The sequence below is a fragment of the Primulina huaijiensis genome, chromosome 15 (assembly GCF_012295235.1).
Source record: "Primulina huaijiensis isolate GDHJ02 chromosome 15, ASM1229523v2, whole genome shotgun sequence".
Classification (NCBI taxonomy): domain Eukaryota; kingdom Viridiplantae; phylum Streptophyta; class Magnoliopsida; order Lamiales; family Gesneriaceae; genus Primulina; species Primulina huaijiensis.
Window position 1 is genome coordinate 3,366,899 of NC_133320.1, and position 16,134 is coordinate 3,383,032.

At 32.7% G+C, this 16,134-nt stretch overlaps 2 protein-coding genes and 1 pseudogene across 2 annotated transcripts; 1 reads left to right on the plus strand and 2 right to left on the minus strand.

Annotated features, from left to right (window-relative positions):
• The first annotated feature begins 1,197 nt into the window (after positions 1-1,197).
• LOC140960439 (carotenoid cleavage dioxygenase 7, chloroplastic) lies at positions 1,198-5,798 on the plus strand. The gene is made up of 7 exons (XM_073418705.1): positions 1,198-1,988; positions 2,936-3,064; positions 3,587-3,718; positions 4,099-4,374; positions 4,941-5,026; positions 5,230-5,550; positions 5,640-5,798. Exons 1-7 carry the CDS (start codon positions 1,214-1,216, stop codon positions 5,781-5,783), a joined length of 1,863 nt encoding a protein of 620 aa, XP_073274806.1. The 5' UTR covers positions 1,198-1,213; the 3' UTR covers positions 5,784-5,798.
• Positions 5,799-6,676: 878 nt separating this feature from the next.
• On the minus strand, positions 6,677-7,463 carry LOC140959977 (FCS-Like Zinc finger 3-like). Its single transcript, XM_073418062.1, has 2 exons — positions 7,225-7,463; positions 6,677-7,135 (listed from the first exon to the last, which is right to left on the minus strand). The coding sequence occupies exons 1-2, from the start codon at positions 7,347-7,349 to the stop codon at positions 6,949-6,951; spliced, it is 312 nt and encodes a 103-aa protein (XP_073274163.1). The 5' UTR covers positions 7,350-7,463; the 3' UTR covers positions 6,677-6,948.
• A 5,196-nt stretch (positions 7,464-12,659) lies between these two features.
• On the minus strand, positions 12,660-14,924 carry LOC140958833 (cationic amino acid transporter 9, chloroplastic-like; annotated as a pseudogene).
• Between the last annotated feature and the right edge of the window lie 1,210 nt (positions 14,925-16,134).

Below are 16,134 nucleotides of genomic sequence, written 5' to 3' on the forward strand. Positions count from 1 at the left end.
CAATTACATATATGCAACTCTTAGAGATTTTATCTAACCGACATGAGATAACTGACACACCTTATCACGCTCAAGAATGAACATCTGGAGCGTAAAGTTTACTAATGACCCAATATCGACATAACGGGTGCTCAACTATGGGCAATCCAACACATCACGGTAGAACTTAGGCTCTGATATCATATTAAGATTGAAACTCGAATCTAAGTCAACCTCAAAAACTAACTGAAAGAGAAGATTGTTCAAGTTCTTATATATAATTTTCAGAAATTTTATCCAACTAATGAAGAACAACTAACAATATATACAAATATAATCTACAATAAGGCAACAAGAAATGAAATTTGAGCTTGTCCTTCCACAAGGAGTAAAGTATGAAGCATAATAGGCCCACCCATTTCTTCACTTTGATTAATATAAAATCTAATTGACATAAATTGGTGACAAAGATCCACCATGCCTACTCAAAGTGCCTCACAATTATGATGAAAGCTTCCACAATCGATTCTTAAAATATTCAAAAATTTCATGCATGTAACTTAGCAAGACCACCTCATGATCCCATATCTATAATGAATATAATATATATTGATTGTTATTAATTATATGTCTTACACATCAATGTTTGTTGCACTTTATATATTATTATAATCAAATGTTGGTCAAATGTACAATAAAATAGAGTATATAATGAACATTTGATCACATAACTAGATCATTTATCGGTTTTTTCACACTCTTGTGAGACCGTCTCACGGTTTATATTTATGACACATGTCGATTAGACTCATATCTATTACGAAAAATAATATTTTTGACATAAAAATTAATAATTTTCATGAGTTGAGTCGGGTTATAGATCCATATCACAAAATTGACTTGTGAGATAGTTTTACAATAGTTTTTTTTGATGAAAAATTATCGATCGGGTGAATTACACCATGTACAGAATAGATAAAGTTGGAATTTTTGTATCTCCATCACATGNTAAATATAATTTATTTATTTGATATTATGAGACATAAAAACTATATATTTTGAATAAAAAATTTGAAACAATTGGTTTGACATAGTTACTATGTGGCAAGATTCATTTTTAGTTGAATCCAAGAAACTGCACTACTACTAGAAACAATACTATATATATTTACATGTCCATATATTTGTGCATATATATCATCGCTGATCAGAATTTCCCTCAACATCAACCAAAATGCAGGCGGCCAAAGCTTGCCAAATCCTCCCTACAAAGATCCAAACCATCGCATCACCGCCGAAACTGCCGCCGACGTACAACCCTCAACCGCCAAACAAACTTCCCCGGGCGTTATCAATCACCGCACCGCCACCGGAACTGATCACCACAACTGTAGAAGAAAACAAGACAGAAGACGACACCGTGGCCGCTTTCTGGGACTACCAGTTCCTCTTCGTCTCCCAACGAGCCGAAACAGATGAACCAGTCACCCTCCGCCTGGTCGACGGTGTCCTTCCCCACGACTTCCCCTCCGGCACATACTACCTCACTGGTCCGGGGCTATTCTCCGACGATCATGGCTCCACCGTCCACCCTCTCGACGGCCACGGATACCTTCGAGCTTTCTCATTCGATGTGTCACGGAGACGTGTTGAATTCATGGCGAGGTATATCGAGACGGAGGCGCAGGTGGAGGAGCGGGACCCCTTCACCGGGGAGTGGCGGTTCACGCACCGTGGCCCGTTTTCGGTGCTGAAAGGGGGGAAGATGATGGGGAACACGAAGGTGATGAAGAATGTGGCGAACACCAGCGTGCTGAGGTGGGGCGGGAGGTTGTTTTGCTTGTGGGAAGGGGGAGATCCGTACGAGATTGAGGCTCCGACGTTGGTTACTCTGGGGAGATTTAACGTTATCGGAGGTCGGAAAATGCTGCCGGAAAACAACGAAGGGAGAAGATTCACCGCGGATTTCTTGGACGTGGCAGCTCAAATCTTAAAGCCTGTATTACATGGTGAGTGATTATTAGTAATAATTAGTTAATAAATAACAAGTTATATTAAATTTTAATATAAATAGTATAGAAAATTTTTATATTGCTGTATTTTGGAGAAACAATTATTTTAAAAATTAAAATTTTAATTAGTGATGATGTCATTTTTTCCTCAACGGTTGTCGCGGTTGTCTTCAACTATAATTTAATGAATTTTTTTACAAATTCATGCACGTCGACTTAACCCTACAAAATCTTGGATTTTTTTTTTTCTTTTTCTTCCACTAAAAATTAAAGTTACAAAATTGAATTATTTGTGACCAAAACCTTATCTCTCACGTATTTCATAAAAACTCTTATGAGAAGATTTCACATGTCAATTTTGTGAGATATATATTCTTTTTGAGTCACTCATGAAAAAATATTACTTTTTATTATAAATATGATCAATGTTAACCTGTTTCACGGATAAATATAAGTGAAAACGTCTCATCATATAGTTACCACGACTGTATAATATAATCAACGAGTAGCTCTTTTTTGGGTAATGGTTTTTCTTCTGGAAAAGGGATTTCTAAATTGGTTTCATTTATTATTTATTATTTTAAAAAATTGATCATAATCTTAGTAATAATTATGTTCATATCTAGACATAAAAAAATAGTATATATCAGTGTGTTTGCTTCTATGAAAATTTACAATAATAAATTATTTAATGTTATATATTTATCTATTAATACATATTCCATAGTACATTAATATTAATCCCATGTCATTTCTTTATCTTATATAAATTTAATCCCACGTTATTTTATCAATTTATTTTGATATACTTATATGCTATATACTAATCATTTTAATTTGAAATGTTAAAATATAGTTTTAAAAAATACAATAACTATATATATTATATATATACAATGAATTTCACATATAATAATAATAATTATTATTATTATTATTTGCAGGAGTGTTCAAGATGACCCCGAAGAGATTGTTGTCACATTACAAGATCGATACTAAAAGAAACAGACTCTTGATCATGTCATGCAACGCAGAAGACATGCTACTTCCTCGTAGTAACTTCACTTTCTACGGTCAGTAATTTATTATTTTTTTTATTACATGATTTTCTAATATAAATATATTATTTATTTATTTCAAACGTTAATCTGGAAATATTTTTCTTATATATATATTTAAAATGTCATGGGTTTTTCTTTACGCTACCATCTAATTAAATAGATCATAATTATATTAATGCTCAAATTTTTTTAATCCATGCACTTTCATTACGTACGTATCAAAGTTTTGAATATTTTTATTTAATGTGATTATCAATGATGACATATATCATTTAACTTTGTTGAANATAAACACACACATATATATACATAGACATACGCGCACGTCCACACACACATATATATATGTGCGTGTATGTATGTATATACCATGATGATGATGTGCCATGTTATCTAGCTAGTTATGTGTTAATTGAAAAACTGAATATTAACCGATAAGCAGCCCAATTTTTTTTTAAAAAAAAAGGATTTTAAAGAAATTTAGTGAGCTTAATAAAATAATGGATGTCCATAAGTATTGTTTAAATTTTGCAGAATTTGATGGGAACTTCAAGCTGGTGCAAAGCCGAGAGTTTAGCATCCCTGATCACTTAATGATCCATGATTGGGCATGCACGGATTCTCATTACATATTGTTTGGCAATCGCATCAAGCTAGACGTTGCAGGTACTAAATACTCGCTACAATAATCGCGACGTTTCCGCGAAATATAAATAGAACTGGAACAACAATTCCACGACGGTTAAGACCATATTTACCAATAATATCATGGCAAAAACTTGTGTGAGACGGTCTCACGGGTCGTATTTTGTGAGACAGATCTCTTATTTGGGTCATCCATGAAAAAATATTACTTTTTATTGTGAATATTGGTAGGGTTGCCCATTCTAACAGATAAAGATACGTGAAGAGACCTACTCTAATACCATCCCCATAAGGGTTTTTTTTTTCCTTTTTCACTTGATCTAAATCACCATATTAAGGGATTGTTTGGATGGCACGATTGGAAAGTAGTGATTCGAAACTTTTCGCGGTATCGAATGCAGGATCAATGGCGGCAGTCTGTGGGTTGTCTCCTATGATATCCGCACTGACACTGAACCCAAGCAAGCCCACTTCGCCAATCTATTTACTTCCAAGATTTTCAAATGCTAAGCCAAACAGGCTTAGGGACTGGAGAATTCCAATCGAGGCCCCTTCACAAATGTGGGTGCTCCATGTGGGGAATGCCTTTGAGGAGAGGGGCAAAGATGGAAATCTCGACATCCAAATTCAGGCCAGTGGCTGCTCTTACCGATGGTTCAATTTCCAGAAAATGTTTGGTACGTAATTATCTTCTATTCTCTAAAATGCCCTTTACTTTTAAAATTTAGAAAATCAAATTATTTAGATTAATGGAATATTTATTTGATATGTTTGATGTCTGTCAAGTGATTTGGTTTATGAAAATGTCTCAAATGACTCCCTTGTTTGATAAAATTGGAATGGGAAAAAAAAAAATCGACCTAGAAGACCAAAAATCTATATAGATCAAATTAGGCAAAAAATTGTGTGAGATAGTCTCGCGGGTCGTATTTTGTGAGACGGATCTCTTATTTGGGTCATCCATGAAAAATTATTATTTTTTATGCTAAAAATATTACTTTTTATTATAAATATGGGTAAGGTTGATCCGTTTCACAGATAAAGATTCGTGAGGCCGTCTCACAAGATACCTACTCGTCAAATTATAACATGACCAATTTTGTCTTTTTTGATATTTGATTAAAATCATAGAAACAAATTAAATAAATTTGAAATCATAAAAGTTCAAATCCGTTTAGGAAAATATGTAATCGCTATCTTTAAACATATGGCATTTAAATATTTTTTGAATTTCTTTTTGTAGGATACGATTGGCAGAGTGGTAAATTAGATCCATCAATGATGAATCCGACGGAAGGTCAACAAAAGTTACTGCCTCACCTCGTCCAGGTTTTGCCTTTTTTTTTTTTTCTCTCTTTCCAGTATTTTTTGTCATGTTTATGACCTTTGTTTCGTTTGTGATTTTGGTTTTATATGTTGTCTGATTTCGATTACCTTAGTCGTGTATCTATAGATTTTTGATAATTTTAGTCCCGACAAAAATAATTGGTCATTTGATTATAATTGGTTCGTAAAATAATAAAAAATTGCAGGTGAATATAAGCATGGACAAAAATGGAAATTGTCTAAACTGTGACACAAGTGAGCTGAGCAATTGGGACAAACCTTCAGATTTCCCTGTGATAAACCAAGATTTCTCAGGCAAGAAAAATAGGTATGTCTATGCAGCAACTTCCTCCGGTCGCCGCCAAGCATTGCCACATTTTCCGTTCGATACAGTCGTCAAGCTAAACACTATCGATAGATCCGCATGCACTTGGTCGACCGGAAGGCGAAGATTCATCGGCGAACCGATTTTTATCACAAAGGGAGATGGTCAAAATGAAGATGGTGGATATGTCCTGGTTGTGGAAGTAAGTAAAATTCAAGTTCATCAATCTATACAAGATAAGTTGAAAAAATTCTGTGTAACCAATATTAACATGGTGTCAAAATTTTGCAGTATGCGGTGTCGACACAGAGGTGTTATCTCGTCGTCCTGGATTCGACGCTGATAGGAGAACACAATGCACTTGTGGCAAGATTTGAAGTTCCTAAGAATCTGAATTTTCCTCTGGGATTTCATGGATTTTGGGCTCCAAATTGAAATATATATATATATATATATAAATATAAATATATATAGTTTTCCTCGGAAATCATACAAATGAAGCACCCACACTAGAAAGAAGTACATGTATCAAGATAGGGCATCTACGTGCTGTGCTAGCTAGTGAATATGTGTGAATACATTGTAATTATCACTATTATTTGTGAAAATCACAGAAAAGAGGTTCGAGAAATAGTCATAAGTTGTGTTTGGACCGAATTTAGAGCCGTGAGACGTAAATACACAAGTAAACGCCTAGAAACTAACTTCTATGAAATCAAACGATCGTGAATACTGATTTGGCCGTCAGTTCTAAATTACAAGCAATCGAATGACCAAAACAATAAATTATGGTAGATATGAATAGGACTTCGAAATGAAATTCTTAAACATGACATGGATTTGTAATATGCTACTGATTGAAGGCGTGAGTTATTAATAACTAAGTGGGAGCCTAATGATTATGCCTAAACCGTTAACCATCTTCAGGATGAACCGGGTCGGTTTGACTGTTCAAACGATTTGTAGGCTTGTTCAGACAGGACTCGTGGCTGGTTTCCGGTCGATCCAGGCCCGGTTTTAGAAACCCTGATGAGCATAACAACGTGAAATAGCCGCTGTTATTTTGCCCTATGGAATTTTCAATTTGTCATGTCATTACATAGTTTGAAATCCTCGTTCAAAACTGATAAAACAAAATGGTTTTTTAGAGATCAAAGAATATAATTATTATTTTTAGGAAAATGCCTAATTTCATAGGGAAATTAACTGGACTCGTGCATTTCCCATAATCCATTATGTCTTCGGTGGATCGGATAAACCGGCGGTCGGCGGATCATGATTCATGGGTACCTTGAATCGAAAAATTATAAATTCCGTTGCGATGCGGATTATATGAAAACGCTAAGGATCTCGAGTTCCAAAATAAAGATGATATTGACATTTTTCCAATTATCTAAGATACAAAAAAGAAAAAGAAGAAGTGAGAAAAGAAATTACAAGGCAAAATAGGAAATTATCAAAATTGTTCGATGGATGGATCTCGTTTGATTATCTATCCATACTTTGGTCATTCTTTTCAAGAATCAGGGGCCCTTGAAAAAAACCCATCTGCATCCCATTTTCCCTGGAGATTTTAATGCTAATACATGATCTGTATGTATCATGCTGCAGAAACTGTGCTCGAGCGCACAGATTTCTTGGAGTCGAATTCTTGCTTAGGTTCTGTGTTCTGCCTAGCTGTTTTCGATAATCTCTTCGAGGAAGAGAGCTTCAATCGTCTCTCGTTTGCTTCCTCCATTTCAATCTGTTCTTGCCTGCATTCTTGGCTGCAAAACGGCATGTTCCCTCTGCAGCAATACACACAAATTTCAAGTCACAAATTTTTCTTCAAAAACCCAATAACGGATCAAAGGAATAAAATGTTTATGGGCCAAACCTGTACATAAAGATGTCAGTGTTGTGGCTCAGTTGTCTGTTGCAGAGGGAGCAGGAATCAAGAAAATGAGGCTGGTAGTCTTCTTCTTCCTCCCATCCAGTGAAATATGAAGCACCGGTCGTCATGCTTCTGTGTTTATGTTAGGCGGCGGCGGCGGCGGCGGCGGCGGCGGTTAACGGGGTGAAGGTGCTTAGTAGAGAAGATAGCGGTGTTTTTGTAGAGAGGAGGTTTTTCCATTTGGGGAAGTAGGATTATATACATATAGGGGCAGGCCAGCCGCGGAGGTTGAGCTTAGGTGTGCATGAGCCAGGAAGACCAATGGATTTTGACAAATTAAAAGTTTGGGACTAATTTTTTTTTTTAATTGTTTGTGGAAATGGATAATTGTTTGAAGTGTCTACATAGATCTGACGTGGATCTGCACAGATGATTGAAATTATTTTTCGGTTTCCTTCAAATATAATTTCATTTTCAAATTAATCATTCATTTCATAAATTTATATTCTTAGGAATTCATAAATTTTAATCATTCTTAGACATTCATTGACCTTGTAACAAACTCATTTATGTTGTTATTTTTTTAAAATAAAATTAATAGATGGTGTTGTAGGATCGGTCACTTGTCTGTTCACCAAAAAATTTTATAGTTGATGGTAACAATGCAATTGAAATTTATGTTTCGATTGTTGTACCCAACAACGACAATCATTACATATCAACACACTCTCTAAATAATTTAATTCTATGCAATAAATAAAAATCAAATCCATGACCTTGGCTCGCATACCAGTTATAAGACCGAATGATTACCGATTTACAAAAAAGTTATATCTGATAGTAACAGTACAACTCAAATCTTTTAAGCTATACAACAGCTCAAACACTATGTTTTGATTGATCTATCAAGTAACGGTAATTATCATACCTCTAGTGACGAAGTGGCTAGACTGAATTCATTGTATTTCAGTAAATAATCAATAACACTTGTATTTACTACTCACTTACCTCGTTTGGTTTTATATTTGAAGACTGAGTTGATTGTATTTTGGTTTGTTTATTTTTTAAAAATAATGGCTCGAACCTTCTTTTTCGTGAATTAACCTAGAAATAACGAATTCAATCAACCCACAAATCATGGCCACGTAGAATCGGGGCCCACTCATTTTGTTGTTTTTCAATCCGCATCATGCCACGTAGGATCGGGCCCCACATCTCTCTCTTTTTTTTGGGGTATTGGCACATATTCCAAGGCGTCGACTGTCCCATTGCCCTGGGAGCCTGCCCATTGCCCGCGGGCAGCTCCATCCTTCCAAATTTTCATTTAAATTTTAGCGAGACGTCACCCGCATACGGCAAGGCTACGTGTCACTTTAAAAAAGTTGTCAAAAATATTTTTTACACTAATAAATTATTATAATAAATAAATAAATGAATCTATATTATATAAATAATAATAATACGAAATAAATAATTTTTTTTTATTATGAAGAAAATTATTCTTATATTATCAATGAATTTCATTACAAGAAAATCTGGTTAGGACAACTCTTAGATTATTTCTTGTCTTTATGTTTCGTTGGTATGTTGTTTTAGTTGATCTTAATAATAATAAGCTGGGCACGATTATTAATAAATATGGAAAAAAATAGAAAATTAACCTTTCTTATTTATTAAACTTTTATATTTTAAGTCAGAATTTAAATTTCACATCAAGTTAATATGAATAAATTAACCTTTGATCGAAAATTTTTTTTTTCCAAGAATTAATGGAAGCTTTGATGGTACCCTGTATTATTGGTGCAGTGTCTCCATCTTTTTAATGGATATGTGAATGCTTCCAAGCTACATATTATTAATTGATAAAAAGAACAAAAGATATAAATTTCTGAGTGGATTGAGACCTGTGAAGTAAAAAAAATTACACAAAAACTCTTGTGAAACGATCTCATAGATCAATTACGTTGGTTGAATATCTTATTTGGGTCATCTATGAAAAACTATTATTTTTTATGCTAATAGTATTACTTTTTATTGTAAATATCGGTGAGGTTGACCCGTCTTACAGATAAAAATTCGTGAGACTGTCTCACAAGTGACCTACTCAAAAAATTAACATTAATAAAAGTTTTTTTAAAAGAAAAATAATTTTAAGTATTTGAAATACCATTTTTTTTCCATATTTTGTTAAAATTTAAACAAGTAATAAACGAGTTTCGTAGCTTTTATGCTTACAAGCCTTTGCTAAATGCAATTCTTCAGAGTCGGCATATTTTAAAATTGATTTTTTTTTAAAAAAAAAGACATAATATAGAAACAAAAATGTTTTGAATTACATATTATCTCAATCCCAAAGTTATTATCAAATTAATATATATAGTATGGTCCATTTATTTGAATTTCAAAGTACAATCTTACATAATTAATGAGATAAGTTATATATCTTAAAAACAATAAAAAAAATAAGATTTAAATGTTCAGTTTTACAAAATCTTAAAATATGTAAAAGACTAAAATAATTTCATAAATTAAAAAGTTCTCAACATGCTAATTACAAACATATTTTTTTTAAAAAAAAGAATTTAAAAATTTTCATAGTGCAATTATATGAAAACCCACATACTTAGGGCAACTCCAACGCTGCGCCAAAACCATTTTGGCGCAGCATTACTGCGCGCTATTTCACCAAAATAGTGCAGCCCCTCTCAAATATTTGTATTAAAAATTGTAAATATTATAAAATAATAGTATAATATTTATTTTAATAATTAGATATTTAATCCTAAATATTTTTAAAAATATAATTTTTGATTTTTAAAATATTTATTTATTTATGTTAATTATTAATATTTAAAAATTAATTTGATTTAATGATTTTTAATTAATATAATTTAATACAAATACAAAAAATTTCTATAACAATACAATTCATAAATAAAATGAAAAATATAATAGAAATACAAATGCAATTTGAAACACATAATTCAAATACAAATACAAATACAATAATCGAAAGAAAAATACATTTAGAAGATAAACTTAAATATTATTATTTAAATTTATTAATAATAAAACATTAGTCATAATTTAAATATATTAAATAAAATATAATAATTAATATATGTAAAGTAAATGGAATATTCCGAGAATATTCTTTTTGGTGTAAGATTTGAAGTAAATGGGCTGGAGATGGATGTTGTATTTGGTGCAAAAATCGCACTATTTTAGTGTAAAATTTGCACAAAAATAGATTTTGTAGTTGGAGATGACATTAAAGGAATATTCAGCCACAAAATATGTGGGGTCTATTCCATCCAAAAACATATTTTTCGAGTTTTGTTCATGTTATTTATATAGATAACGTTTTTATCCCACACGTGGTGGATAAATCCTGATCGTTCATTCAAACAAGATATATAAATGAGTGATCATAATTAATCACTCAACACACATATTATGTACGAAATAGATATGTGCACTACACATATAAATAATATATATATATATATATATGTTATTGATTAAATAATTTAAATTACACGTCTGACTGATTTGGAATTGCATATTAAATGATGACCTTTGTTTAACTTATTAAATGATGACTTGTGACCCCAAAAGTTATGAATTTGGTCCACAAAATAGGGAAAGGGGAATATTGTTTTGGATCTTACGTATTATTCCACTACGGCATTATTATATTATTTAATTGGAAAATAATTGATTGAAGTGTCGTTTTTGGTACAAAATATTAGTATATTTTGGTTAAGGGAAAGAAATTGACATTTCCATGATTTGTAGTACACATGGTAGTGAGTCATAAACATGTTAATTAAATGTCAATTTGGCATAAATAATTCTCAAAGTGTGATCATGTCATTGCTTTGAATTTAATTCCTCACGTGTTATTTCTATAAGACATAATTTCTCGTGTAAAATTAGATAAATCGGACCTATTTTATCTGATCGTATGAGTCTTTGAATTCGAAACGAAAAATGTTAAAAATATCTAAAAAGAGAGGTTTAATCTCTAATAATTTTATCGATTTTTCTCTGAGAAAAAATTTGGACCTCTCAACAACTTGAGAAGATATAGGTGCAATTACGGGTGGCCAGAATTTCGTATGCCTCTATACGACACCAGGGGAGTATAGCTTTTGCCTCTTGGACACCATCAAGCATAACATCTCTGTTACTATGAAGTTTAACTCTTGGTTGGAGTGCAAATTTGATAAAGTTTTCGAAACAACTTCTGTAACTTCAACCCCACCGGAACTCGTAGGTAAAGACGTTCATCGATCGGTTCGATTTTACTTAATTTATTTCAGTTTCCAGGTTTTAGAAATATGTAACTTGATATTCACATTGTTTTCTTCGGTTTGATTTTCTACCGAAACAGTTCGGTTACTTCGATTTTGAAAATTATTTAAATTACTAATTAAACTATATTTTAAATATAATATATTATCTTTTAGTTAATTTTGAGTAAAGTGTTTAAATGAATTAAATAAATCACAATCAACTAAAAATCGACAAAAATATTCTTAATTCACTAAATATTATTTCATTAAAGATATAATCTAAATAAAAATATAAATATAATTATTGATCTAATTAAATTTCGGATATTTCGATCATTTCGATTTTGATACATATAATTCGAAATCGAAGTTTTAATTACCTGGGAAAATAAAAAAATGTTGATGAACATGCTAATGGAAGGAATTATGGGAATTCCAGGACAAGAAAAACCCGATGGATCCGTATACACAGACGATAACACAGAAAACTAGTTAACCATCTAATTGAAACAACTTTATCCCCATGAAGGCATTGTATAGCCCTCATCAATAACAAATAACAAATACAGCACACATGTTCTTTTATGCAAATTGTTTTTCAAGAATCATGATCATTCATGTCAAGGTATGGACTGAAATTGAATATGTTGCAGAACAGAATGTGAAACCGGAAGATTCTATCACACTCAAGATTCAAGTCATGGAATTCAGAAAGAGAAGTGGATCATCATACTAGAAGATTGTATCCCAGCCAAGTCGACGAATTTAGAAGAAAAACATATCATGATGTTAGAAGATTTTATCCCAAGTTCAATAGATGAATTCAGAAGATAAGTGTAACCCAATCCACAAAGTTCATTTGATAAATTTGTTTCATTGCACGAAAGAATAACTGGAAGTAGATGCAAATAGAATACTATGAAACCAAACCCATGAGCAGTAAAAAATCTCTAGTAGAAACATCTGTACTAAATCAACCAACATCGATGGGGATAGTTCATAGTTTTAGACAACTGAGTTTGTTTTCGGCTACTATCAATGAATGGTTATTGAACTTCTTTTTGCATTGAAACTTTTAGAACTTCGACATGGAAGAGGAAGAACCGAAAAATCCCTAGTCTCTTGTCTTAATCTCTAAAACTAGAAGAACATATGTAGAATTTCTCTTACAAAGACCCTTGATATCAATGAGTAAGTACCGTTCTGCCTTACGTTTGCGTTCTGCCTTACATGAAGTTCACACCCCAAACACCCGCCACCCCCAGGTCCCTTAATAATGGAAGGACGAAGGCAATCAGTAGAGGTCACCCTGAATGAGTCGAAGTTCTTGTTGATATAGTTTTTTGGACAGCATATTTGATAATGAGAGTCAATGCCTTCTTGTGAACATGTTTGTGCATACATTTGCACATAAATATTGTGGATGAAATAAAGTTCCCCAAAGATTGTTGCACAATCCTGTGCATGTGGTTTTCGAACTTGCTGCAAATAAAGAGCTGCACCAGAAAAGATAGCAATAATGATAGCAACAATCAGGAGTACAAATGAAGCATCAAAGCGGAAGAAGACACCAGCAGCAAAACCAAAACATGCAACCGTCAGGAGACAAATGACACCCTCTGCCCATTTAGAAATGCACTTGGTAGAAGCCTGACTTGAAGTCTTATCCTTCAAACGAAGAGTCACCACACATGCCGAAACTACCGAATACCCTGTCTGAAAAGAACCATTCACATGAGTGGCATGATCCATGTGTCCTAATTACACTCTCAGAGTTTGTTTAAATAAAGAAATATAAGATTTTTAAACTGCCACGCTGTCGATAAGATTAACTGTCACGAATTATGGGACTCGTGAAATTGAGAAAGCTTCCTACTATTATCAATATAGGATGAAAGGAAATGGAATGACAAAACCAACGTACCAAAGATCCAACTGATAGAATATGTGAGAGCACATGCACGTTCAATAGTCCTGCCAAGACACTGGCAATAATACCAACCCAAACTTGTGAATGAATTGGGGTATGTCTTGTTGTGTGTACTTTGGCAATCCAAGACCAAGACTAACAAGAAAATATGATACATTTACTTTTCAGTAACGGGAAGACTTAAATTTAGTCACTAATTGGAAATAAAAAGACACATTCACCTGGACGTAAAGTCCAACTAGAAGTGTTGTAGTAAGGCCAGCAACATCACCATTAAAACAGATACAAATTTCAAGCCTTGGATGTGAAAGCATCGGATAGAGGAGCACCTCGTCCAAGATATTGGTATGGAACCATTCCAGTAATCACCAAACAAACTCCAATGTACAAGGCAACACATATCAGGAGATTGCCAATTATGCCTAATGGTAAGTCCCTATGAAACAAAAGTTCGAAAATAATACAACGGGAAAGTTTGACATCCTTAACATCATAAACAAATATTATTTACACTATCTAGCAGATTCACAAACAAAACCTCAAGGAGACAAATTCTACCTTTGTCATACCTGAGGTCTCTTGGATTCTTCAGCAGAATTAGCAACTGCATCAAATTCTACATATGCAAAGAAGACAATATTTATTGCTACGGTTAGCACTGATTTAACTCCATTTGGGGCAAAAGGAGTCCAATTTGAGACGTCAACCTCAAAAGCTCCAATAACAATAACCAAAAGAACAAAGACCACCCGCAAAAGATTTATTGATCTGCCAGCCCTCTCAAGCCCCTAATGCTTCTTTTGACATCAGCCTTGTTAATGAAAAAACAAGAAGTATCGAACGAAATAACATTAGATGTTCTTGCATTATCGACATTTTGGAAGGAGAGATATGAAACATTAGAATGTCATATCAGGTTACTAAATCATAAGCTTTATTTGAAGGAATTAAAAATAGAGAGACCACACAGAATTCCCAGATGTGCTATTTCCTCGGTAGTAATTTATTCTCAACTATTTCATGAAATTACTCCATCATTTCAAAATTCCTAATTCTTCCAAAGGAACACCAAGATGTAGGTTTATCCAGAAAGAAAAAACACCAAAAATAAATAATAATGCATTTGCACTAGATTCAAACAATAATGCATCTCAAGCAGCACAAGGATAATGTTTTATGCAAAATGTCAGGATGAACTTTTAATCAGTGTCACTAACATCTATGTCTTTCACCTAGAATTCCTAAACACAAGAAACCAAGCTGGCCAAGCTATGTGCAATGCTAGCTGCACCTATATGATAGTCGATCAGCATCAATTGAGCAAACACTAGAAAAGCAGTTAGCTCGTTGAAAGCGGTGTAAGCATACATGTAAGCCCCTCCAACAACTGCAGGGAAGGCGTAACAAAGCACATTGAGCACACAAGATGCCCCTGCTACTACGAAGCTAATCGTAACTCCTGCATTGGGCAGCATATCAAAATTTTATATATATATTCGGGTGTTGATAGATGCTACCGGCAGTAACACAATGGTGAATCCAATTGTTAGATAGTCATAAAATTAATATTAATTGTAGAAGAACAAAATAACTTTGTTAGCCTGAAAATATAATATTTTTTGGCTCGAGTTTATTCCACTACTACACATTCCTAGTTGTGCAAGAACATGGAGAACCGCTCGAAAAACCTAACAAAAGAGAATGGAAGATGGATTTGAAGGATCTTCACTCATCAATTATTAACAACTCCTCAATTTCAACAAATGTTCTCTCCAAAAGTTCATAAATTTCAACTTCATTTTTTAATTTCAATTTTTGTTTCAGTAGCTTTTGTGAATTCCTAGTGTTCAGTAACGATCATTTAGCTTTATTTTTGTTACTTGAGTTTCAAAGATGTTAATTTCTGTTCTTAACGACATAATTGATTATTCATGACATTTGAAGTTTTTCTTAGTTTCATCTTTAGTTTTTGGTTAAGTTTGTATTTTCGTTATCTAAATGATGAGATTATAACTAACGATCAAATTGGAGATTCAATTAGATTTGATTTTTAGAAGTTAAATTTTTATTTATTTTCACAAATTGGTGTCAAACGACATCTAACCGTCCCACAAAAATTCGGTGCAACCAAACTTTATATATATTAAATAAAAGTTTTTCTTATTTTCATCTTTAATTTTTGGTTAAGTGTGTGTTTTCGTCATCCAACCGAAGAGAACACAGCTAACGGTCAAATAGGAGATTCACGTCGCTTTGATTTTTAGAAGTTAAATTTTTATTTATTTTCACAAAATGGTGTCAAACGACATCTAACAAACCCACAAAAATACAGTACAAACAAACTTTATATATATTAAATAAAAGTTTTTCTTATTGCATCTTTAGTTTTTGGTTAAGTTTGTATTTTTTTCATCCAACCAGAGATATCACAACTAACGGTAAAATTGCAGATTCGCTTCGATTTGAATTTTAGAAGTTAAATTTTTATTTATTTTCACAAACTGGTGTCAATCGAAATCTAACAAACCCACAAAAATTCGGTGCAAACAAACTTTATATATACTAAATAAAACAATAATAACTATTGATATTGATATAAATAAATAAAATATTAATTATAATTATCGTTCAATAGTATGTCATAATTATCGTTCAATAGTAGACATACTTTGATGATAAAAAAAA

Coding starts and splice junctions, on each gene's coding strand:
- LOC140960439 (XM_073418705.1), top strand. CDS start 1,214: ATGCAGGCGGCCAAAGCTTGCCAAATCCTCCCTACAAAGATCCAAACC. Junction 3,719..4,098: donor CATCAAGCTAGACGTTGCAG/GTACTAAATACT, acceptor TATCGAATGCAG/GATCAATGGCGGCAGTCTGT. Junction 4,375..4,940: donor CAATTTCCAGAAAATGTTTG/GTACGTAATTAT, acceptor TTCTTTTTGTAG/GATACGATTGGCAGAGTGGT.
- LOC140959977 (XM_073418062.1), bottom strand. CDS start 7,349: ATGACGACCGGTGCTTCATATTTCACTGGATGGGAGGAAGAAGAAGAC. Junction 7,136..7,224: donor ACTGACATCTTTATGTACAG/GTTTGGCCCATA, acceptor GTATTGCTGCAG/AGGGAACATGCCGTTTTGCA.